Raw genomic sequence first — 23754 nt, forward strand, 5'->3', positions numbered from 1 at the left:
CGGTCCTGATCTCTTCACTGGTTAGTGGTGCACTTCCTCTCTTTCCACCCCCCCCCCCCCCACCCAACAAGGAGGTCTTTGTGATGGACAACTGCACGATCCACTAGTCACTAAATGACTGAAGTTGGTTTGTAGAGTGCTGCAAGCTTCCCTATATGCAGCTTTTGTAACCTGATCATCTGGGCATGCAAATAATCTATTATGGTAGGAGTATTTCTTTTGAAGAAGCTTTTGGATTTTAATTTCATTTCCATCAAATGCAGCTTGGTTCCAAATGGTTGAGCAGCCAACTATTTCTGCAGTTGTCTTTTGTAAGGCTGATTTAACCATTCCCAATGGGTCAATATCGCTACCCAGAATCAGGTCACTGTGAAAATGGTCTTCAAGCTTGCTGTGGAAAACTGCTTTTATTTCTGCTAGATAGAGTCTACTGACATGTAGTTTCCCTGTTCATGGGTCTTTCCTTTTGGATGATGATTGGGAGCGACAAGAGCATAGCAAGGTGTTGTGGACAGATATGACATTGGCAACTGTGATGACAATGAATGACCTCTGCTGGAATTCTACATGGAGCATGAACTCAACATTACTAACTTTCTATTCTTGCAGAAAGCCAGGTTTAAGGGCACCTGGAGGCACCAACATTTAAAGCACTGGCACCTTTCGCATTTTATTCTGGTGTGCCAATATGACGTACAGAATATACGACAAACTAGAGTTATGGCCAGTGCTGAACATTACAACGGAGTCACTAGGTCAAGTCTATACCAATGCTATTCTGAAACCAGCTTGGAGAGTCACAGGCCCGTTCTTACTTTAGTGTGGTTGTTTTTAGGAACTTGCCATGTGGGCAATTGCATTATTCCATGACTTGTCACACATCACACCATACTTTTTATTGATTTACTTTCACCTTTTTAAAAAAAAAAAATGCTTTCTTTTAGGCACGATGGCGTTTAGTTGACCTTCTCTTGTTATTGACTTTAGTTGTTGAACTACATACCTTGGTGGATCAATAGGTTCATGTTTTTGACACTAGCCCACATAGTTTCAGAACTGGTTTTTGTGCTTTTATAGAGCCATGAGGGTTTTGGTGTACTTCACCTCAGAATGCATAGTTTCTGTCTTTTAGCAGAAAAAAAATCTCTTTTTTGCAGCTTTGAGTGTCTGCAGGTAACAGCTAAGGCTAAAGTTATGGCACAGCGATGGTAAATGCTGAGCTGCTCAAATCCCAGAGGGAAACTTGAAACAACTGCCACAACTGTTTTGCAATTTGTATTTTATTTTGAGATGCGTGCCTTGAATTCAGTAGTAATAGGTCCGCTGAGACAGAGGTTTTTTTACAAAACTAAATTAAACATTTATTAATAGAACAAAAGATTGTAAGCAAATACACAGGTTTACAAATTATTACTATTCTAACTGCTAACTCCCCTAATTAATCTGACTCCCATTTACACCTCTGTTAAGGCAACAGCAAAAAAAGCAAATGGATTAAACAGATCTAGGCAAAGCAACATGATGCCCTTGATAAGAGAATTCAAAGTGAGTTTTCTTAGCTCCGATTCCTATAGACAGCAGCTTAACACAGAGGCTGGAAGCTTTTCACACTTGCATTAGATCTCAGAATGCCTTCCCCTTACACATCTCATCTCCTTTCTACATGTTTCTCTTTTTAATGTAAATTCCATTGTTCCAATATGTCTATACAACTTTACTTTTCTCATAATATTAATCTTGCATAATGCTCATATTATCAGCAACTTTTAGGAAAAATAAGCACACTGTGGAGTTAGCTTCTTATGGCTAGGTGTAACATCTTACCATCTCTTTGAAATTAAAACTAACCTAGTTTATCTAAAAACTTAAATGTTCCTCACACTGTAAAACTTCAGCCACGTTTACGTATTTAGCATGTCAAACCTAGCTTCTTGTTGATAACGCAAAAGCTCCAGACCAGCTGCCTCTAATTCAATTAAATCCACCACACAGAGAAACTAATCTAAACCTCACTATTAATCCACTTTGACAATAAATCACAATATTATGAAAATTATATATTTCATGACACTAATGGTATTTTGATTTCTGATAAACATGCTTCAGATGCAAATTTCTCAAAAAGTAATATAGATTCTTATATAAATTGTTCAGTCGATGTGGTGTCGGCTGAAGACTTATCCAAATATCCTTTATCTGTTCTCCTAGAATGCTGTAGAATAAGGCCCAGTTTTGGCTTTCAGTAGTTGTTCAAAGGACTACATCCACACATTTAAAAAAGTGAAATGGTTGTTCTTCCATTTGGAGCTGCTGTTTATTTTTATTGAGGCTGTGCAGTTTGATGTAACATGGCACTAGATAGCCTGCTGTGGAGCAGCAGGGGTTCAGGGAATTGGCAGGTCTTGAAACCATACATGGGCAGCACCTGATGCTTTAGATCAGGGTGCCAACTGTTGCAGAGTAACATTTTACATTAATTTTTGATCTCCATATATAATTAGCAAAATAAGTGATGAACACACACTTTTATAAGTTTGACAACTGACCCCACCTCCCCCCTCAACTTTTCCCATTCTTCCCTTCTTGCTTCCCACCTAGCAACAACAGTAATTATTGACCTGGTTATAGGACGTGTGCATCGTAGAGTATGGGCACACACCAGTTTAGTTTGCAATACTGCTGCTTGACTTAACTTGTCTGAGTTATATTGCCCTGTTTCAAGCACTGACAGGATCCCACAAATATACAAAAAACGGTTTCAAAATTCAATTGGACTAGTGTCAAAAACAAGATTTTATTGGTCCACCAAAGGATGTAGGTCAACAGCTAAAGTTAATATCAACAAGAACTCAACTGAGCACCATCTTGTCTAAAAGGCTTAACTTTCTTAAAAAAAAAATCAATAGAAAGCATGTTGTGAGACAAGTATTGGAACTATGCAATTCCCCACATTTGCCATGCTAAGGTAAGGCAAGACATAGCAAAGGGTTGGATTTAGAAAGGGACAATGTACTCAGATAGGTAACAGGTCACCTTTTCTTTGTTTTATTCATTTTGGGGATGTGAGCATTGTTGGCCAGACCAGTAACTACTGGCTATCCTTCACTGCCTTAAGAAGGTGATGGCAATTCTACATTTCTGCATTGGTACAACTGAGTGGCTTGAGTGTAGAATGTTCAGCGTAAACTAGTAGCAACAGCTGGAAAGTGCAATATATAAAAACATAGCTACTGGCACACATCACTGAACTGAAAGAGAGCAGATTAACCTTTTTGAGTACGGAATGTCTTTTGAAACTTGCATGTTCGTTAACTGCTAAAAATAATTTTTCTTTCAGAAGCCAGTTAAGAATTAATCTCATTGGTATGGGACTGGAGTCACAAACAGGCTGAATTGAGTAAGGATGGCAGTTTTCCTTCCCTCAATGGGTATTAGTGAACCGGTTGGGTTTTTATAAGAATCCAACAGTTTCATATTCACTTACTGATCGCAGTTTTATTTTTCAAACGGAATTCAAATTCTCAAACTGCCATGGTGAGATTTAAACCAATTGTCCTTTGGATTATTAGTCCTGGCCTCTGGAATTCTAATCAAGTGTCACCACACTCCATTTTATTTCAAAAAGGAATTTGAACGGATATAACACCCTTAGCATGGAAAAACATCCTTATACACTTCACAAAAGTGTAATCAGACAAAACTGACCCCAAACCAAAAGAAGGAGGAGCTCTTACCAACTGTTGAGAAGCGGACAGACACGGATGTTCTCTTTCCAACTGGATGAAATATTTTGGCCTTGCAGTATTTTGAGATATCATGGGTCACCTCAAAGAAGCCAAAGGCACCTGAAAGAAATTTAAAAAGACATTCGTAACCTTCAATGATCTTCAGAATCAATTTTCACTTTAGCCACCTTAATACAGTCACCTTGTCTGCAAGTACTCTAAGGTTACTTCCTTTTCTTGTGTTATTAGGTTCAATGAATTGCAGCTCAAAACTGAATAGTTTGTAAGATCACAATATCTTACAAAGCTCTAAATCATCTGTACCTGTGGCTCTTGTAAGAAAAGTACTGCAATAACCATGGGAAAGGCAAGCGATGGCTTAGCGGTATTGTCGCTGGACTAGTAATCCAGAGATCCAGGGTAATGCTCTGGGAACCCGGGTTTGAATCCCGCCACAGCAGTTGGTGGAATTTGAATTCAATAAAAATTCAATCAAAAGTCTAATGACTATAAGTCTATGAAACCATTGTCGTAAAAACACATCTGGTTCACTAATGCCCTTTAGGGAAGGAAACCTGCCATACTTACCTGGTCTGGCTACATGTGACTCCAGCGGCATTTAAGTGTATCGAACCACTACAATGCCTCAAAAAAAGGAATGAAGCCGGATGGACCACCGGGAACGACAACAGCAATCTCAGCCCTGTCGATCCTGTAAAGTCCTCCTTACTAAGTAAAAGCAAAATACTGTGGATGCTGGAAATCTGGAATAGAAACAGAAAATGCTGGAAAAACTCAGCAGGTCTGACAGCATCTGTGGAGAGAAACAGTTAACATTTCGAGTCTGTATGACCCTTAATACCTCTCTCTCTCTCTCTCCCCAGAGATGCTGTCAGACCTGCTGAATTTTTCCAGTATTTTCTGTTTTTATTCCTCATTACTAACATCTGGGGATAAGCGCCAGTCTGGGAGAGCTGTCTCCCAGACTAGTCAAACAACAGCCTGACAGTCATCCTCACGTAATCATATCTTACAGATAATATCCCAGACGCCACCATCACCATTCCTGGATATGTCCTGTCCCACCAGCAAGGCAGACCCAGCAGAGGTGGCAGTACAGTGGCCCTGGGAGTCCTAAACATTGACTCCAGACCCCATATAGTCTCATGGCATCAGGTCAAACATGGGTAAGGAAACCTCTGCTGTTTACCACCTAATGCTGTCCCTCAACTGATGAATCAGTGCTCCTCCATGTTGAACACCACTTGGAGAAACTACTGAGGGTAGCATTGGTGCAGAATGTACTCTGGACAGGGAACTTCAATGTCCATCACCAAGAGTGGCTCAGTAGCACAACTACTGAACGAAAACAAAAACAGAATAACCTGGAAAAACTCAGCAGGTCTGGCAGCATCGGCGGAGAAGAAAAGAGTTGACGTTTCGAGTCCTCATGACCCTTCAACAGAACTGAGTAAAATTAGGAGAGGGGTGAAATATAAGCTGGTTTAAGGTGAGGGAGGGGGAGTGGGTGGTTGTAGGGACAAGCAAGCAGTGATAGGAGCAGATAATCAAAAGATGTCACAGACAAAGGAACAAAGAGGGTGTTGAAGGTGGTGATATTATCTAAGAGAATGTGCTATTAAGAATGGATGGCAGGACACTCGAGGTACAGGTAGCTCTCTAGTGGGGGTGGGGTGGAAAGACTGACAGGGCATTACAGGTATAGATTTAAAAATAATGGAAATAGGTGGGAAAAGAAAAATCTATATAAATTATTGGAAAAAACAAAAGGGAGGGGGAAGAAACGGAAAGGGGATGGGGATGGAGGAGGGAGTTCAAGATCTAAAGTTGTTGAATTCAATATTCAGTCCGGAAGGCTGTAAAGTGCCTTGTCGGAAGATGAGGTGCTGTTCCTCCAGTTTGCATTGGGCTTCACTGGAACAATGCAGCAAGCCAAGGACAGACATGTGGGCAAGAGAGCAGGGTGGTGTGTTAAAATGTCAAGCGACAGGGAGGTTTGGGTCTTTCTTGCAGACAGACCGCAGGTGTTCTGCAAAGCGGTCACCCAGTTTACGTTTGGTCTCTCCAATGTAGAGGAGACCGCATTGGGAGCAACGAATGCAGTAGACTAAGTTAGGGGAAATGCAAGTGAAATGCTGCTTCACTTGAAAGGAGTGTTTGGGCCCTTGGATGGTGAGGAGAGAGGAAGTGAAGGGGCAAGTGTTGCATCTTCTGCGTGGGCATGGGGAGGTGCCATAGGTGGGGGTTGAGGAGTAGGGGGTGATGGAGGAGTGGACCAGGGTGTCCCGGAGGGAACGATCCCTATGGAATGCCGCCGGGGGGGTGAAGGGAAGATGTGTTTGGTGGTGGCATCAAGCTGGAGTTGGCGGAAATGGCAGAGGATGATCCTTTGAATGCGGAGGCTGGTGGGGTGATAAGTGAGGACAAGGGGGACCCTATCATGTTTCTGGGAGGGAGGAGAAGGCGTGAGGGCGGATGCGCGGGAGATGGGCCGGACACGGTTGATGCTACCTTCAAAAACAGTTCCTCTGACATGTCCTCCTTCTTCCTTAACCGAGGTTTTCCACCCACGGTCGTTGACAGGGCCCTCAACCGTGTCCGGCCCATCTCCCGCGCATCCGCCCTCACGCCTTCTCCTCCCTCCCAGAAACATGATAGGGTCCCCCTTGTCCTCACTTATCACCCCACCAGCCTCCGCATTCAAAGGATCATCCTCTGCCATTTCCGCCAACTCCAGCATGATGCCACCACCAAACACATCTTCCCTTCACCCCCCCTGGCGGCATTCCATAGGGATCATTCCCTCCGGGACACCCTGGTCCACTCCTCTATCACCCCCTACTCCTCAACCCCCACCTATGGCACCTCCCCATGCCCACGCAGAAGATGCAACACCTGCCCCTTCACTTCCTCTCTCCTCACCGTCCAAGGGCCCAAACACTCCTTTCAAGTGAAGCAGCATTTCACTTGCATTTCCCCTAACTTACGTCTACTGCATTCGTTGCTCCCAATGCGGTCTCCTCTACATTGGAGAGACCAAACGCAAACTGGGTGACCGCTTTGCAGAACACCTGCGGTCTGTCTGCAAGAAAGACCCAAACCTCCCTGTCGCTTGCCATTTTAATACACCACCCTGCTCTCTTGCCCACATGTCTGTCCTTGGCTTGCTGCATTGTTCCAGTGAAGCCCAATGCAAACTGGAGGAACAGCACCTCATCTTCCGACTAGGCACTTTACAGCCTTCCGGACTGAATATTGAATTCAACAACTTTAGATCTTGAACTCCCTCCTCCATCCCCATCCCGTTTCTTCCCCCTCCCTTTTGTTTTTTCCAATAATTTATATAGATTTTTCTTTTCCCATCTATTTCCATTATTTTTAAATCTATACCTGTAATGCCCTGTCAGTCTTTCCACCCCACCCCCACTAGAGCTGTACCTTGAGTGTCCTGCCATCCATTCTTAATTAGCACATTCTCTTAGATAATATCACCACCTTTAACACCTTTGTTCCTTTGCCTGTGACATCTTTTGATTATCTGCTCCTATCACTGCTTGCTTGTCCCTACAACCACCCCCCAACCCACAACTTCTCTCTCCTCTCCCCCCACCACCCCCCCACCCAACCTTAAACCAGCTTATATTTCACCCCTCTCCTAATTTTACTCAGTTCTGTTGAAGGGTCATGAGGACTCGAAACGTCAAATCTTTTCTTCTCAGCCGATGCTGCCAGACCTGCTGAGTTTTTCCAGGTAATTCTGTTTTTGTTTTGGATTTCCAGCATCCACAGTAGTTTTTTGTTTTTATCCACTACTGAACGAGCTGGCCGAGTCCTAAAGGACAGAGCTGCCAAACTGGGTATACAGGTGGTGGTGAGAACACCGAGGGAAAAGCATACTTCACCTCATCCTCACCAACCTGCCTTCCACAGATGCATCTGGCCACGACAGTATCGGCAAGAGTGACCACTGCACAGTCATTGTGGAGATGAAGTTCCACCTCTTCACTGTGTTGTGTGGCACTACCACCATGCTAAATGGGATGGGTTTTGAACAGATCTAGCAACTCAAGACTGGGCATCCATGAGGCACTGTGGGCCATCAGCAGCATAATTGTACTCGAACACAATCTGCAACCTCATGGTCCAACATATCCCAAACACTACCCTTACCATCAAGCCAGGGGATCAACCCTGGTTCAATGAAGAGTGCAGGAGAGCATGCCAGGAGCAGCATCAGGCATATGTAAAAATGTGGTGTCAACCTGGTGAAGCTTTAGCACAGAACTACTTCCATGCCAAACAGCATAAGCAGCAAGTGATAGGCAGAACTAAGTGATTCCACAACCGATGGATCAGATCTAGGCTCTGCAGTCATGAATGGTGGTGGACAATTAAACAGTTCACTGGAGGGAGCTGCTCCACAAATATCCCCATCCTCAATGATGGAAGAGCCCAGCATATCAGCACTAAAGATAAGACTGAAGCATTTGCTACAATCTTCAGCCAGGAGTGCCAAGTGGATGATCCATCTTGGCCTCCTCCGGAGGTCCCCAGCATCACAGATGCCAGACTTCAGCCAATTCGATTCACTCCAAGTGATTATCAAGAAACGGCTGAAGGCACTGGATACTGCAAAGGCTATGGGCCTTGACAATGTTCGGGCAATAGAACTGAAAACTTGTGCTCCAAAACTTGTTGCGCTCCTAGCCAAGCTGTTCCAGTACAGCTACAACACTGGCATCTACCTGGCTATGTGGAAAATTGCCCAGCTATGTCCTGTACACAAAAAGCAGGACAAATCCAACCCCATCAGTCTATTCTCAATCATCAGTAAAGTAATGGAAGGGGTCATCAATAGTGCTATCAAGCGGCACTTGCTTAGCAATAACCTGCTCACTGACACCCAGTTTGGGTTCTGCCAAGGCCACTCAGCTCCTGACCTCATTACAGTCTTGGTTCAAACAAGGACAGAAGAGTTGAACTCCAGAGGTGAGGTGGCAGTGACTGCCCTTGACATCAAGGCCGCATTTGACCGAGTGTGGCATCAAGGAGCACTAGCAAAACTGGAGTCAATGAGAATCAGGGGGAAAACTCGCCACTGGTTGGAGTCATACCTAGCACAAAGCAACTTGATTGTAGATTTTCGAGGTAAATCGTCTCATCTCCAGGACATTACCCTGAGGAACTCCTGCAGGCCACTTTGGCCAAACCATTTTTTAGCTACTTCATTAGCAACCTTCCTTCCATTATAAGGTCTGAAGTGGGGATGTTCGCTGATGATTGCACAATGTTCAGCACCATTCGCAACTCCTCAGATACTTAAAGCAGTCCATGTTCGAATGCAGCAAGACCTGGACAATGACCAGGCTTGGGCTGACAAGTGGCAGTAACATTCGCACCACACAAGTGCCAGGCAATGACTATCTCCAACAAGAGAGAATCTAACTATCACCCCATGATGTTCAATGGCATTACCATCACTGGATCCTCCATTATCAACATCCTGGGGGCTACCGTTGACCAGAAACTAAACTGGACTAGCCATATAAATGCTGTGGCTACAAAATCAGATCAGAGGCTAGGGATTGTGCAATGAGTAACTCACCTCCTGACTCCCCAAAGCCTGTCCACCATCTACAAGGCACGTCAAAAGTGTGATGGTATAGTCCCCGCTTCCCTGGATGAGTGCAGCTCCAACAACACTCAAGAAGCTGGACACCGTCCAGGGCAAAGCAGCCAGTTTTATTGGCACCACATCCACAAACATTCACTCCCCCACCACTGACACACAGTGGCAGCAGTGTGTACCATCTACAAAATGCATTGCAGGAACTCACCAAGGCTCCTTGGGCAGCACCTTCCAAAACCATGACCACTACCATCTAGAATGACAAGGGCAGCAGACAGATGGGAACACCACCACCTGGAAGTTCCCCTCCAAGTCACTCACCATCCAGATTTGAAAATATAATCGCCGTTCCTTCACTGTAGTTGGGTCAAATTCCTGGAACTCCCATCCTAACAGCCATGTGGCTACACCACATAGACTGAAGCGGTTCAAGAAGGCCGCTCACCATCACCTTCTCAAGGGCAACTAGGGATGGACAATAATAGCTGGCCCAGCCAGCAAAGCCCACATCCCGAGAATGAACAAAAAAAGGGTGATTTTAATCTTCATGCACATTGGACAAATCAGATTGGCAAAGGTAGCCTGAAATATTGGTTCAGAGTCTATTCGGAACAATTTCTTAGAACAGTACCTTCTAGTGCCAACGAGGGAGCAGGCTATTTTAGACTTGGTAATGTGCAATGAGGCACAATAAATTAATGATCTCAATGTAAAAGGCTGCCTCTCGGCAACAGAAATGATAACATGGTAGAAGTGGGGGGGTCTAAGACCAGTATCTTAAACTTAAACAAAGGCAAATACAAGAGTACAAAGACTGAGTTGGCTAAAGTGAACTGGGAAAATTGGTTAAAAGGTGGGAGCGTAGAGCAGTGGCAGACATTGAAGATGATATTTCATAACTTTCAGCAAAGGTATATTGCATTAAGAAAGAAAGACTACGATAAGGATGCACCATCCACGGCTAACTAAGGAAGTTAAAGTTAATATCAACTTGAAAGAAAATCGTATGTTACTGTGAAAATTAGTAGTAGGTCAGAAAATTGGACAGATGTTAGAAACTAGCAAAGAATGGCTAAAAAATAAGGAGGGAGAAATTAGATTTTTAAAGGAAGCTAGATGGAAATACAAAAACATAGTAAGAGTTTCTAGAAGTTAACTAAAGTGAGTATTGGTCCCTTAGGGTGAGACTGGGGAAATACAAATGGGGAGCAAGGAAATGACAGAAGCATTAAACAAGTATTTTGTTATCTGTCTTCACTGTAGAGGACACAAAAAATTCCCAAAATGCTTGAAAATCAAAAGGTAAAAGAGAGAGAGGAACTTAAAAAAAATCACAATCACTAGGGAAAAGGTACTAAGAAAAATATTAGAACTGAAGGCTCAACAGGTCCAGTGGTGCAGTACAGCCAGAGCGCACTAGAGTGGCGCTCCAGCACCTCCAATCAGGGTCTGGGGAGCAGAGTGCGGGGGAGTGGAATGCCGGGGTCCCAAGGAGGAGAAGCTGGCTGCGAAGTCCGTTGCCCAGGGGAAGAGGCTGGCTGCGTTGCTCCGGGGTGCGATGCTGCGGAGCGGAGCCCCAGGTCCGGAGCGGGCGCATGGGAGGAAGAGGCTGACTGCTGTGTGTCTGCGTGTATGTTGAGGTGGGGGGCTGCGCACCCAGGTGTGGGTGCATGCCGGGAGCAGCACGTGCATGGGAGCAGGAGAGTGAGTGTGTGCACGCAGGAGCAAGTATGCGTGTGCGTGCATAGAAAACCCGTTTGTATCCAGGAAAATGGCCCCCCACTTCAGGAGTGAGCTAGTCCTGGCAGCAGCCTCCACCCAGGGAGGCGCCACCTGACATTGTGATGCAATTGGTTAAAGGGGCAGCCGCCATCGCAGCAGAATGTGGCGAACAGGAGTGCGCCACCAGGTCATTGGGAAAGAGAAATACATTCTGCAGGTAAATTCCTCAACCCAGCACTGAGGCAAGGCTATCAGTCCACCTCAAGCCTGCATTCCCTCTGATAGAACAATCTATTCTGCTTTTCAATTAACATCCTTTCTTCCTTCCACAAGCAGGAGCGAATCAGGCAATGGCCTCCATTATAGAATCTCAGCACCAGGGCTGGGATCTCTTCAGGCTTCCCAACCTGATATGCATTTTGTAAGGATCAAGACTTGGGTCATTTAAAGCCAAATTCTTTAGGAATATAGAGGTTTCTCTAGCCTCAGAAGTTTTGTCAATCACTTGCTTTATCCTATTTGAAGCATAACCACAATACCCAAAACAAAAAGGCTACATACATTACAAAACGATGATAATTGGTCAGAAGTTAGGGTGCGTTGCCTTATTCAATAGATAGGATGGCAGGGAAAAGTGTGTTGTGGGTGCAGGCAAGAATTTCGTCCTTTCTCAACATGTTTGGAAGTAATGAATTTAATCTTTAGCAGTACTCCTGAGATGATACCCAATTTCCTTGTTGGAACTGTAGAATTTCACAGCCCAGAAGGAAGCCACTTGGCCCATCGTTGTAACTATAGAGCTCTAGGCAAGAACTATCCACATTGTCCTATTCCCATACTCTTATTTCAGGAATGAAACACATGATGGATTCTATTCCTGCCGCTGTTCCTGGTGGGAACATTCTATGTCCTAACAACCCCTCAATTCATTTCAATAGTCAGTGTATCATCAGCTTTCATTTGGTTGTGAAGATTACTACTGCAGACAACTTGGTGCCCGCTGTAAGAATGGTCTCAATTTTCAGGAATAAAGAAAAGTTTCAGAAGTGGAGATTGGGATGTGCTGGTTGATGGAAATGAGAAATAGGGAAGAAACATAAGATTATTTAAATATGTCCTTTTCATAAATAGGAGTGTATGTGCTAAGTTGAAATCTAAACGTCTTCATGAAGGTACATAGGGAAAGTAGCCTCAAAAATAAATATTTCACAGAAGTATAAAACCATGGCAAGATTGCATGTTTAGGTATCAGATACAGCTGAACTTGACTAAAGCCACAATTGAACACCAAAAACGCATTGGAAAAAACGACTGATCAGGTGACATTCCCATGGTAAAGCTTTATAAGTTCTGTTAGAGGCCAGAAAAGCCACATATGTCCTTTGAAAGGTTTAGCACAATGGTTAGGATTGAATAGAATATGGCCAAAATGTTAAATGTATATTTTGTACTTATTTTCATGACTGAAGGTGATACAGTGGTAGGTACAAATACTTTAGATATTGACTCCTTAAATGTAAATGCATAAATGGCTTTAGCTTGCTTTGAGGCACTGAAGATTGATGGGGTTGCTGGACCTGATAACATTTAACCTCAAATGCTGTAGAAAATAGGAGGTACTATGCGGGCCATTAATTTAGTTGACTAATAATTCTTTGAGACCTGGACTAGTTCGAAGTGACTGGAGAAAGAGCTTGATGCATGAATGCTTGCACACATGTGCCAAGCTCCAATCACCGATATCTAGATAGGAACAAGAGTTGGCCATTCAGTCCCTTAAGCTTGTTCTGCCATTCCGTTAAATTATGGCTGATCGGTATCTTAATTCTATTTACCCAGTATTATTCTATATCCTGTAAGTAGTTTTCTGTAATTTATGTTTTTAATAGGCTTGAATTAAATAATTAAACTATTGCGTAATGAAATTCTAACTTTGCTGAAGGCTAATGATTTAAAATATCAAAATATTGATTCCAAATAAAATGCCTACTTGCACTAATATTTTTCACTTAAAAAGCATAGTTTTACTGATGTTTTGGGACTCAAATGATTAATACATAGGAAAACAACGTAATAACAGATTTAGAAATGATACGGCCAACACATTTTCTTAGAGCTCCTGTACTTCAAAATTTCCCTCTACACCACTGGACAAATCCCCTGGGACCTGATGCCTTACATTCTCGGGCCTTAAAAGAAGTGCTACAGAGGTAGTAGATACATTGGTTGTAATTTTCCAAAATGCCTTAGATTCTGCAAAGGTCCCAGCAGATTGGAAAATCACAAATGTAACACCTTTATTCAACAAAGGGGGATACAGAAAGCAGGAAACTATAAGCCAGTTAGCATAACATGTCATACAGAACATGCGAGAATCCGTTATTAAGACAGTAATAGCAGGACATTTAGAAAGTATTAATGCAATCAGGCAGAGTCAACAGGGTTTTGTGAAAGGGAAGTAATGTTTGATTAATTTATTAGAGTTCTTTGAGAAAGTAACAAGCAACATGGATAAAGGGAAAGGGGAACCTGTAAATGTGGTGTACTTAAATTTCCAAAAGGCATTCAACAAGGTGCCACATCAAAGGTTACTGCATAAAATAAGAGCTCATGGTGTAGGGGGTAACATTAGCATGGATAGAGGATTGGTTAGCTAACAGGAAGCAGACAGTAGGGATAAATGAGTCTTTTTCAGGTTGGCAAGCGTGGAGTATCACAGGGATCAGTGCTGAGGCCTCAACTATTAACAATCTCTTATCAGTGACTGGGATGAAGGAATTGAATGTACAGTAGCTAAATTTGCTGATGACACAAAGATAGGTAGGAAAGTAAGTAAGTTGTCAAGAGAGGAAAAAGTCTACAAAGGGATTTAGATAGGTTAAGGGGGTGGGCAAAAATTTGGCAGATGGAGTAAATGTGGAAAATGTGAAATTTTCTATTCTTCCTGTAAAAATGGAAAAGAACTATTTAAATGGTGAGATATTGCGGAACTCTGTGGTACAGAGGGGTACGGTGTCCTGTATATGAATCATGAAACTTTAGTATGCAGGTACAGCAAGTGATTAGGAATGTGGAATGTTGGCATTTATTGCAATGGGAATGGAATATAAAAGTAGGGAAGTCTTGCTACAACTATGCAGGGCATAGGTGAGACTGCACTTGGGGTACTGAGCACAGTTTTGGTCTCCTTACTTAAGGATAGATAGGAAGCAGTTTAGAGAAGGTTCACTAGGCTGATTCCTGGGATGAAGGGACTGTCTTATGAGGAAAGGTTGAGCAGGTTGGGCCTGTATTCACTAGAGTTTGGAAGAATGCGAGGTGATCTTATTGAAACACAAGATTCTGAGGGGACTTGACAGGGTGGATGATGAGAGATGTTTCTCCTTGTCTGTGGACTCCAGAACCAGGGAACAGTTTAAAAATTAGGGGACTCTCATTTAAGACTGGGGAATTCTCTTCCCCAGAGAGCAGTAAAGGCTGGATCATTGAATATGTTCAAGGCCGAGTTGGACAGATATTTGACTGAGGGAGTCGGGGTATATGGGTTGGGGGGGTTATCAATGTCAGGTTATCAATGCTACCATCTGTCCTACAGCTCCACTTGAACTCCTGAGGTCTCTGTTTAACTTATCCGAAGATTAATATCGCTTACAATTTGGGTTCCTAACACTTCTAGAATGACCAGGAGGTTCCTGGAATCAGGGGTGCTTCTTTAGAGGTCTGTTTCTAGCAGCCCAGAAGATCAGGAAACTTAAATTTCCTGCAGTAGTCCACTGTTCCACCCCTCCCACACTGACATCGCTGACTGCTGTTAAAGCCTCAGGCTCAGTAGTCTCACCCAACCACCACCACAGAGAGCTATAACAGTATGGACAGAAGTCAGAGGGCTGCAGACTTAGGAATCAAGAGGCTTGGGAATCATGGAGTGTCAGAACTCTTGAGGGGTTCCAAAATTGATGGGGGACAGGAGTGGAGGGGTCTCAAAATATGGAGGACTTTGGGGAAGAGAGAAACTGAAGAATTAGGGAATAGGAGTGTACGGCAGAGAAGGGGTCTACTGGTCTGGAGATTGAGCTTGGTGACCAGCATTTCACAGAGAGCTGGGAACAGCAATAGCAACATGGTGAGCGAAAGAGGCAGTGAGAGGGGGGGAAAGCAGGAAAGTGGAAAGTTAAACTTGGAGAACTTACTGTGAGCAAGTTTTGAAAAATTGGTTCTATGATGGGCCGGTGGGGAACTAGGGAATGGAAACCAAGTTGGAAGAAACAATAGGGAGCAAGGAAGAAGGTTCTCAAACTGAAGGCTTAAGTCCATGGGATGCTTCACCAGATGTGATGCCTGGAGTGCAGACTAAAGCTACATTTCAAAGAGAGCAAGATATATCTGAAAAGGAGAAATATATAAAGATTTGGCTGAAAAGGTTGGGTTGGGAAGACAGGCTGACGAGAGAATGCCAGCATTGGGTGGTGGTTGGTTGGGGGGGGGGGGGGGGGGGGGCAACTTTCCTTTATGAAGCCCTGAGTTCAGTAAATGGTTTATAAATGTTGGTGTCAAGCTGAGTTTAGGATGATGTACCCTGTGAGCAATGCCCCAAACACTGAGCCCCTTAAGGAGTGATCTAATGGAGGTTATGATGATTAATGAAGTAGATAGGGTAGATGGAGAGAAAATATTTCCTCTGATAGGAGAGTCCTTTGCTCAACTGTTTCCTCCCACAGCACACAAGTATCATGAGTCAAAGGCAGCCTTGATCACCCAAAATCCACATGGAGATATCTCTTCTTGGATTAAATTATTTGATGGTATAAGACATTTCCATGGCTGCCAGAGAAGTGAGTATTACCTTTCATAATCTGATTCTGACAGAAAAACAGTGCAATAATAGCCACCAAATATTCCAATAATTTTCTTAAAGCTACTTCAATGAGCAGCACAGCCCCAGCAACCATGGACGGTCATTTTACATAGGCAGGTAGCTGAATCAGTATCACGGCACTGTAGACAACAGGACAATGCATGTGCAAATTCCCCCTCACTTTCCTGGATACACCCATGAGCCAGCAGACACATCAGGCAGCCTTCAAACATCATAACATTGGACACAACTTTTAATGAATAGAAACCTGGCATCATGGATCTGAACCAGGATTTCTTGTCAGTTTTATCCATTTTTTTTTTGTTTTGTCTTCAAGATGTTGAAACTTACAAGATCACACTTACAGTCCATCCCTAATTGCCCTGAGAGGATGGTGGCATTTGTGGTGAGCCTTTTGCTAGCAACTGCCCAGCTATATGGTAAAAGACTGGAATGTTCTTCTTGAAAGACATTAATGAAACCAGTTTTTACAAACCAAGTTTAACAGAATCCTCTCTGTTCTGATGCCAGTACATAAGTTACCCGATTTACTGAATTCAATTTCACAAGTTGCTATGGTGGAAATTGAACTCTTGGCCTATGGTCCAAAGCCCATAACCAATGCATTACCATGCCCAACTACTTTGTGACTGTTGGAAAAATGGAGGATGTCCAAACTGAACATCTTTGGTCACATTCAACTGGTACTGTTACTTGGGAGTAATTGTTGAACACAAAACAAATGCTCAATGAAATCATGGCCATCACGATTGGCTAGCCACATTAAAGAAAAAAATTCACAAACCATTTCATCACAAAAAGACATGCCTAGAAAGGAAATCATCCCTTTGCTCAACTAGTTTGCAGTTTTCTTGAAATCCCACTTTCAGAAAGTTCAATTGAATTTTTTTTATTCTTTTATGAGATATGGGCGTCATTTGGTGCCCATCCCCAACTGCCCTCGAGAAGGTGGTGGTAAGTCACATTATTCCTCTTTGGTTATTTAGGGGAGGAGAGGATTGAAGTCACATTTAACAAATGCCCTCAACGGTGAGCAGACTAGAGTCACTAAACAAAAAAAAAAGGGACAGCACTCACCTCTGGAGGAAATTATTGGCTATTTGGAAACCGAACAAAAGAATTAAGGATGCTCAGTGGGAAAAGATAAGCAAATTCAAGCAACTCCTGGAATTCCATGGCACATCTTGTGATGCATGATGAATACTATTGCTCAAGATGGTGCAAACCCATCATTAAAACACTGCATATATCTCTTAATAAGGGGATTGATGGAGTCAGTGATAACAATTTTCTAAAGACTGACCTTGAGCATTTCCTAATGGGAGTTATTTTATAAATTCCTATTGCTAAATGTCCTCCTGATACTCAACATATCTGAATTATAGTAAGATTGACAGTCAACTGTGGGTGGGACACAGTTTTACTGAAGAGCCTAAAGTTGCAACCTCCATTTTACAAATGACGAAGGTAATTCATTAGTCAACTTTAAACTCACCTGCCCCCTTTGCATGTACAACACGCTCAGGGATCCTTTCCCGGTCGAAGTGCGCCATCTCATCAATAAACACGGAATCCTGAATAAATAGTGGCCCCCGAGGCCCTGCCGTAATGACATTTAGCTTGTCACCAACAGGTTGGCCGGCTCCGGTGGTCAAGGTATCTACATTCTAAAGAAATGATTTGAAAGTTACAAAACTCATGAAGGGACACAAGCCATTATAATAAGCCTTAAGCCATTGAAGGTACAGCAAAAATTACGGCAACTACCAACTCACGCAATTCTCTTTTTCTGGGCAGTCAAATTTCCTGGAAAAAACCTTCATTTAACATCCAACTCCAGGCACGCAAGGTTTGAACCATCTGGTCCAGTAGGTTGCTCCCTTTTCTGTTTCTCAGTTGGTTGGTCCAAAACAAATGCCTCAAATCTCCAGTTACCAGATGTAAACATGGGCTAAAAAATCTTTTGACCACAATTGTGTTTGCATAGTTCTAGATTTGTTGCCTTGCCTGTTTTAAATTGTTACACCTCCAATCTTCTTGGTCTAAATACCAGAACATATTTCAGCTCCAGTAACATTCTATTTCGGGCCCTCCAAATCTGACTTCACTTCCACTAATGACACTGAGACTGAACTGGCCAAATGCAGTACACGTGACTATAATTCATCCTCCCTCCTTATCCTGCCAGCACTGTGTCAATTAACGAATCCTCCATTGAAACTTCATCTCCACAAACTACCTCCGTCATCCTGCTATCCTATGGTTCTGGCCAGCCACAACAAGGACGGTGCATTTACATCAATGATTTCTCTTCCCATACCTCCGTGTAACTTATGCGCATTCCAAGGCTCTATCCTTTTTTTAAAAAAAAATTCATTCATGGGATGTGGACTTCGCTGGCTAGGCCAGCATTTTATTGCCCATCCCTAGTCGCCCTTGAGGATGTGGTGGTGAGCTGCCTTCTCGAACCACTGCGGACCATGTGGTGTACGTACATCCACAGTGCTGTTAGGGAGGGAGTTTCAGGATTTTGACCCAGCAACAGTGAAGGAACAGCAATATATTTCCAAGTCAGGATGGTGAGTGACTTGGAGGGGAATTTCCAGGCGGTGGTGTTCCAATGTATCTGCTGCCCTTGTCCTTCTAGGTGGTAGTGGTCATGGGTTTGGAAGGTGCTGTCTCAGGAGCCTGGTGAATTCCTGCAGCGCATCTTGTAGATGGTACACACTGCTGCTACTATGTGCTGTGATGTAGGGAGTGAATGTTTGTGGATGTGGTGCCAATCAAGCAGACTGCTTTGTCCTGGATGGTGTCAAGCTTCTTGAGTGTTGTGGGAGCTGCACTCATCCAGGCAAGTGGTGTGTATTCCATCACACTCCTGATTTGTGGCTTGTAAATGGTGGACAGGCTTTGGGGAGTCAGGAGGTGGGTTACTTGTCACAATTCCTAGCCTCTGACCTGCTCTTGTAGCCACCGTATTTATATGGCTAGTCCAGTTCAGTTTCTGGTCATGGTAATCCCCAGGGTGTCGCCCCTCATCACTTACAAGTTGCTGCTCAGCAACATAATCTGAAAGTACATTGTCGGTTTTCACACATGGGTGAACTCCTCTTCCTTTCTTCCCTACATCCAATCTGACACTAAACATATTCACCACTGAAATATGATCCAGCGACCACCCTACAGTGACCCAAACCTACTCTATAACATTAAGGCTCAATTTTTCCAGTGCACTTATTGCTGCCTCCCACTTAAATAAACTACAACTTGTCAAGAACAGAAAATGCTGGAAAAATACAGGTAACTCAGGATCTACAAATAAATGCAAGAGAGATTATCATTTTAGGTCCAAGAACTTTCCTCATCTCAAAAACTCTTTTCATCTGCAAATTTCAACCAAACTATATATTTGCAACATTTTTTTTAAATTTCTGCAGTTTGTTCTCTTTATAAATTCATCAAGATTACTGGGAATGTATCTTCTTCCACATAAAGTTCCACACTCCCAATATAACACTTCAACCTTAAGAAGTATCCTAGGCTTTGTTCCCCAAAAAATAGGTTACAGTCTCTTGTCTTCAGTACTTTGTTGTACAGTATATATTTTAACATTACTCTTTTGCTCTTGTACATACAATCCTATTATTTATAATTAGGAAGCTAATTTTTTTTTTAAAAAAGCTTTGCCAACTTGGCCTCTCATTTTTAGATATCTGCATATCTGAATTCCTAAATATTTTGCTCTGCTTAAAGTTTTCCCCTTTAAATATAAGTTTCCACTCCTTCTGCCCAAAATGTTTCACCTAATTTCTCCACATTAAATTGCAGCTAAACATTTTTTTAAACAGATATACAAAATGTTCTCAACACTGACCCCTGAAGGACACAATTGTTTACATTCCTCCAGGGTGAAACCAATGCTGCCATATTCTGCTTAAAACAAAAGGGCCTTCATTTGATCAACAAGCTTCCTCTGATGTAAAAAGACACGAAAGATGTAAGTTCCTACTACCCTAGTTAACTTCAGCCTTTCTAAACAAGACATTTAAAAAACTGTTACTAGATGTATGAATATTTAGGATTATCGCGTACAATGCTTCTATTTTCATTACTGTCCTTTCAACTTGCTCCTACTCAACATAATGGAATCAAAAAATAAATTATTTTGTATCATGCAATGGAAACAAATATCAATCGCCAGCCAGTCTGCTGGACAGAGACCCATGTTGATATTTTTTTCTACGCAACAACACAGTAAACATGGTGAAAAATATCCCATTTAAGAAGTCAATTGGCAATGACTGATCCATTGTGGTGGGAGATAATTCAAGCATTCTTTAAACTACCCCTTCAGCCACCTGAAAATATATTTACGGTATATTTTTGGAAAGTATCTGGATCACTGGGTACTTCAGGCAGTTCCAAACCAAACCTTTACTGTTAGGAACAGATATTGAAGCAGATATATTCAATTGAGAAGTTCAAAGAATATCCTGAACTGCAGGCTTGGATTAAACACTTTAAATGCTTGTTCTAAATGGCGTTGACTCATGCACTACATTAACCTTATTTACAGTATGACACTTTGCCTTTCATGATTTGGAGACAAAGGATCCAATAGGAAAAGTTTAAAATGGTCTATTATCCAATAATCAGAAAACCTGAATGAAAAATTATAGAATTGGTGATCTTGCAAGTAAGGATTTTAGGGATGTTTTACATGTGTGGATTTTTTTTTAATCTTTGGTACTTTCCTCTGGTTCTTTAACATCAGCCTCTACTGTAGATGGACTTTGTGTAGTTCATGATGTTCCTTGGCCTGCCAATATCAAGTGAAAAGTATTGCGACAGAGGGGCTGAAGAGAAGTCACTACACTATTGGTCACTTCACTGAACAAATGGTTTGCCCCATGATTTATCTACTTAACTACAGATGCAGAATAAACATCAGACTGTATTTCAGACTATACAAATTTACTGAACACCAAACAGGTAAATGTACAATGCTCATACTAACTGCCTATTTAGAGTTGTTAGGAGATTTACTTTTCCTCCTTAAAATGTCTACAAACATTTCTCTTTTGCTTCCCTCAACACAAAAACTAACACTTGAAACGTGTTCACTTGCCTTTAATAAATATCCTCCACTATGAAATCTCTGATTAGCTTTGTGGCCTTTAACTGACTGATGAGTCGATCTTTTGAGGCCCAATTTACTGCTCCAATTTTGATTTGAAGGTTGATTAAGGCTGGATGGAGCAGCAGGTCTTTTTCTGTGCATCAGTGTTCACTTCTTTCATAACATTAAAATCTGAATTTTCAAAATTAGTCAGATGGTGAGCCATTCACAGGCTTCCAAACACTCCAGAGATGTTTCCCAGAGACAAATGGTGTGTTAGCTTTCATTACAAAGGGATTGGGGTACAAGAGTACAGAAGTGTTACTACATACGTACAGGCTATAAGTGAGATCACAGCTGGAGTAGTGTGTGCAGTTTTGGTCTTCTTGACAAAGGAAGGACAGAGGAAGTGAAGGGTTTGCCCTAAGAGGAGTTTAACAACGGAATGAGAGGTCATCTAATTGAAACGCAGGGCAGGATTTTTACCTCATCGGTTGGACGAGCCCAGGAACAGCCATGAAATCGGCCGCAATCGGGCCCTGACCGCAATTTCACGCAGGCTGCACAATTAACAGCCAGCCAGCGTGAAAGTCGCACTCAGAGCCTCAGCGAGGAGCACGAGCGCTGAAGTGTGCACATGCGCAGGGCTGCGCTCAGTGAAAGCTTCCTGAAGGCACAGAGCTGCCTCAGGGAGCTAAAGGTTTTTTTAAACATTACAAATAAAGAATTGAAAACTAAGGAAAGAGTTTTAAAAGTTATCATGTTTTTAAAATCACTGGTCGAAACCTCACCCCACCTGTGGATGAGGTTTCGCAAAAAATGCAAAGGTCACTTAGCCTATTCACCCGCCTGTCAACCGAATGAATGGATGAGCAGCTAAAAATTTGATTTAATTAATTGATTGATTAAGAGCTTTAATAGGTTGCTTACTTGGCAGGCACACTGTTGCCTCACGCACACACCCACCAAGCCAAATATCACAAGAGTGCGTGATGTCAGGACTCTCACCCAACGTTGTCATGCACTATTTTACACTCATTCGGTTCGGGCACACGCCTGCCGAGGAAAAAATTCTGCCCATAAAACTCTTAAGGGGCTTGGCAGGGTAGATACTGAGAAAACATTTTCCCTGGCCGGGGAATCTAAAACACAGAGCCACAATTTCAGAATAAGGGGGTCAGCCATTTACGAGGAGACAGGAGAAATTTCCTTAAAGGTTTGTGAATCTTTGGAATTCTCTATAAAACTGTGGGTGCTCAGTCATTGTATATATTCAAGGCAGAAGTCAACAGATTTTTGAGTATGAAGGGAATTACTGATTATGGGGATAGTGCAGGTAGGTGGGCCAGAGGTAGATGATCAGCCATGATTTTAAGTTCTAAGAACGAAATGGGTTACTGTAGCTCCTATTTCTTATGTTCTTGTGCAAGAGGCAGCATATAGACAAGAAAACAGACATGGGAATAAGGATGGATCCTCCAGGGACACCTACAAAGTGACACACCCTATTCATACTGGAGTTTGCTCAGCTTTTACTATCCCCTGTGGACTGAAACTTAAGTTGGATCCGCTGAATTGACAGTCAGACACAAACATGCACACATACACAGCCAGAAACTCAAGACAACAGCATTCACTCAGTTCAAAACAGAACTCATAATTAGGGCCTGCAAAAAACAACAACAATCAGTCAGCGTTCCTAATGCAAACACGTTTTAGTCAACGACACTTTGGATTGGACCTAATGCAAGATGTAAACACAGCAAACGGATGGTGTGAATAATCTGTTCTGATTATAATAGTTACAACAAATTCCAAAATTGTGCCTGGAACCTCAGATTAAATCAATGCAGCTTCTATTGAAAGAAACCTTTGAGCTCGTGTTGCAGTAAATGCACAGGGTGGGGGGGGGGGGGGGATAACTGGGGCACTGTTAGTCTTTAAACCCCAAGTCACCAGTCCAAATGCATTGCCCTGCTACCTCTTCTATGTTATCAACATAACAAACAGCGTGTTAAGTAGCATTATCACGAAAAAAACCCCCACAGAGAGTGAAATCCCTCCAGGGGGCTGAAAGTCCGAAAGCGTTAAGTAAATAGGATTGAGTCTCCAGCACCTCCCCCCCGGCTGTGGGAGCGGGTCCCCTCTGCTCCCTCAACCCTGTGAGCGCCGACCACCCCCTCACCTTGTCGGCTCTTGATTCTTGCCATTGCTTTAACTGGTCTCTGGCTGGATCCCTGGTCTCGGCCATCTTCCCGCGTCTCTGAGTGTTGCTCCGTCCCTGAGTCCCGCTCGCCCTCTCCCCACGACCTAAATCCTCGCCTCCAGGCCCCGCCCACACGCACACCCGACTCTTATTGGATCACAAAGATGTCATTCAAACGTAATACCGCCCCCCCCCCCCCCCCCCCCGCGCGTCATGGGTGATTGACACCTCCCCAGCTGCACGCCAACAACTATTTGAGCCTGCAGCGCAAAGGCCATTTACCCTAATTACTCTGTTCTAGTTCACACAAGCCTCCTCCCACTCTCTAATTCTATCAGACCCTTTTCTCCCTCAGGGTGCAGTCGGGAGGGATTCAGATTCTTGAGACACTGGGACCGGTTCTGGGGAAGGTGGGACCTGTACAAACCAGACAGGCTGCACCCAGGCAGAGCTGGG

The 23754-nt window shown here is 43.0% G+C and overlaps 1 protein-coding gene across 1 annotated transcript in view; it reads right to left on the reverse strand.

The window, feature by feature from the left end:
- cat (catalase) overlaps positions 1–23422 on the reverse strand; it is a 48981-nt gene extending 25559 nt beyond the window's left edge. Inside the window, exons 1-3 of the mRNA XM_078548863.1 lie at positions 23278–23422; positions 17469–17640; positions 3735–3845 (exon numbers count right to left, since the gene is read on the reverse strand). Of these exons, the coding sequence (XP_078404989.1) occupies positions 3735–3845; positions 17469–17640; positions 23278–23343 (349 nt within the window). The 5' untranslated portion in view covers positions 23344–23422. The remainder of the gene's footprint in view (positions 1–3734; positions 3846–17468; positions 17641–23277) is intronic.
- Positions 23423–23754: the final 332 nt, after the last annotated feature.

The sequence above is a fragment of the Cetorhinus maximus genome, chromosome 9 (genome assembly GCF_964194155.1).
Source record: "Cetorhinus maximus chromosome 9, sCetMax3.hap1.1, whole genome shotgun sequence".
In the NCBI taxonomy this organism is placed as follows: domain Eukaryota; kingdom Metazoa; phylum Chordata; class Chondrichthyes; order Lamniformes; family Cetorhinidae; genus Cetorhinus; species Cetorhinus maximus.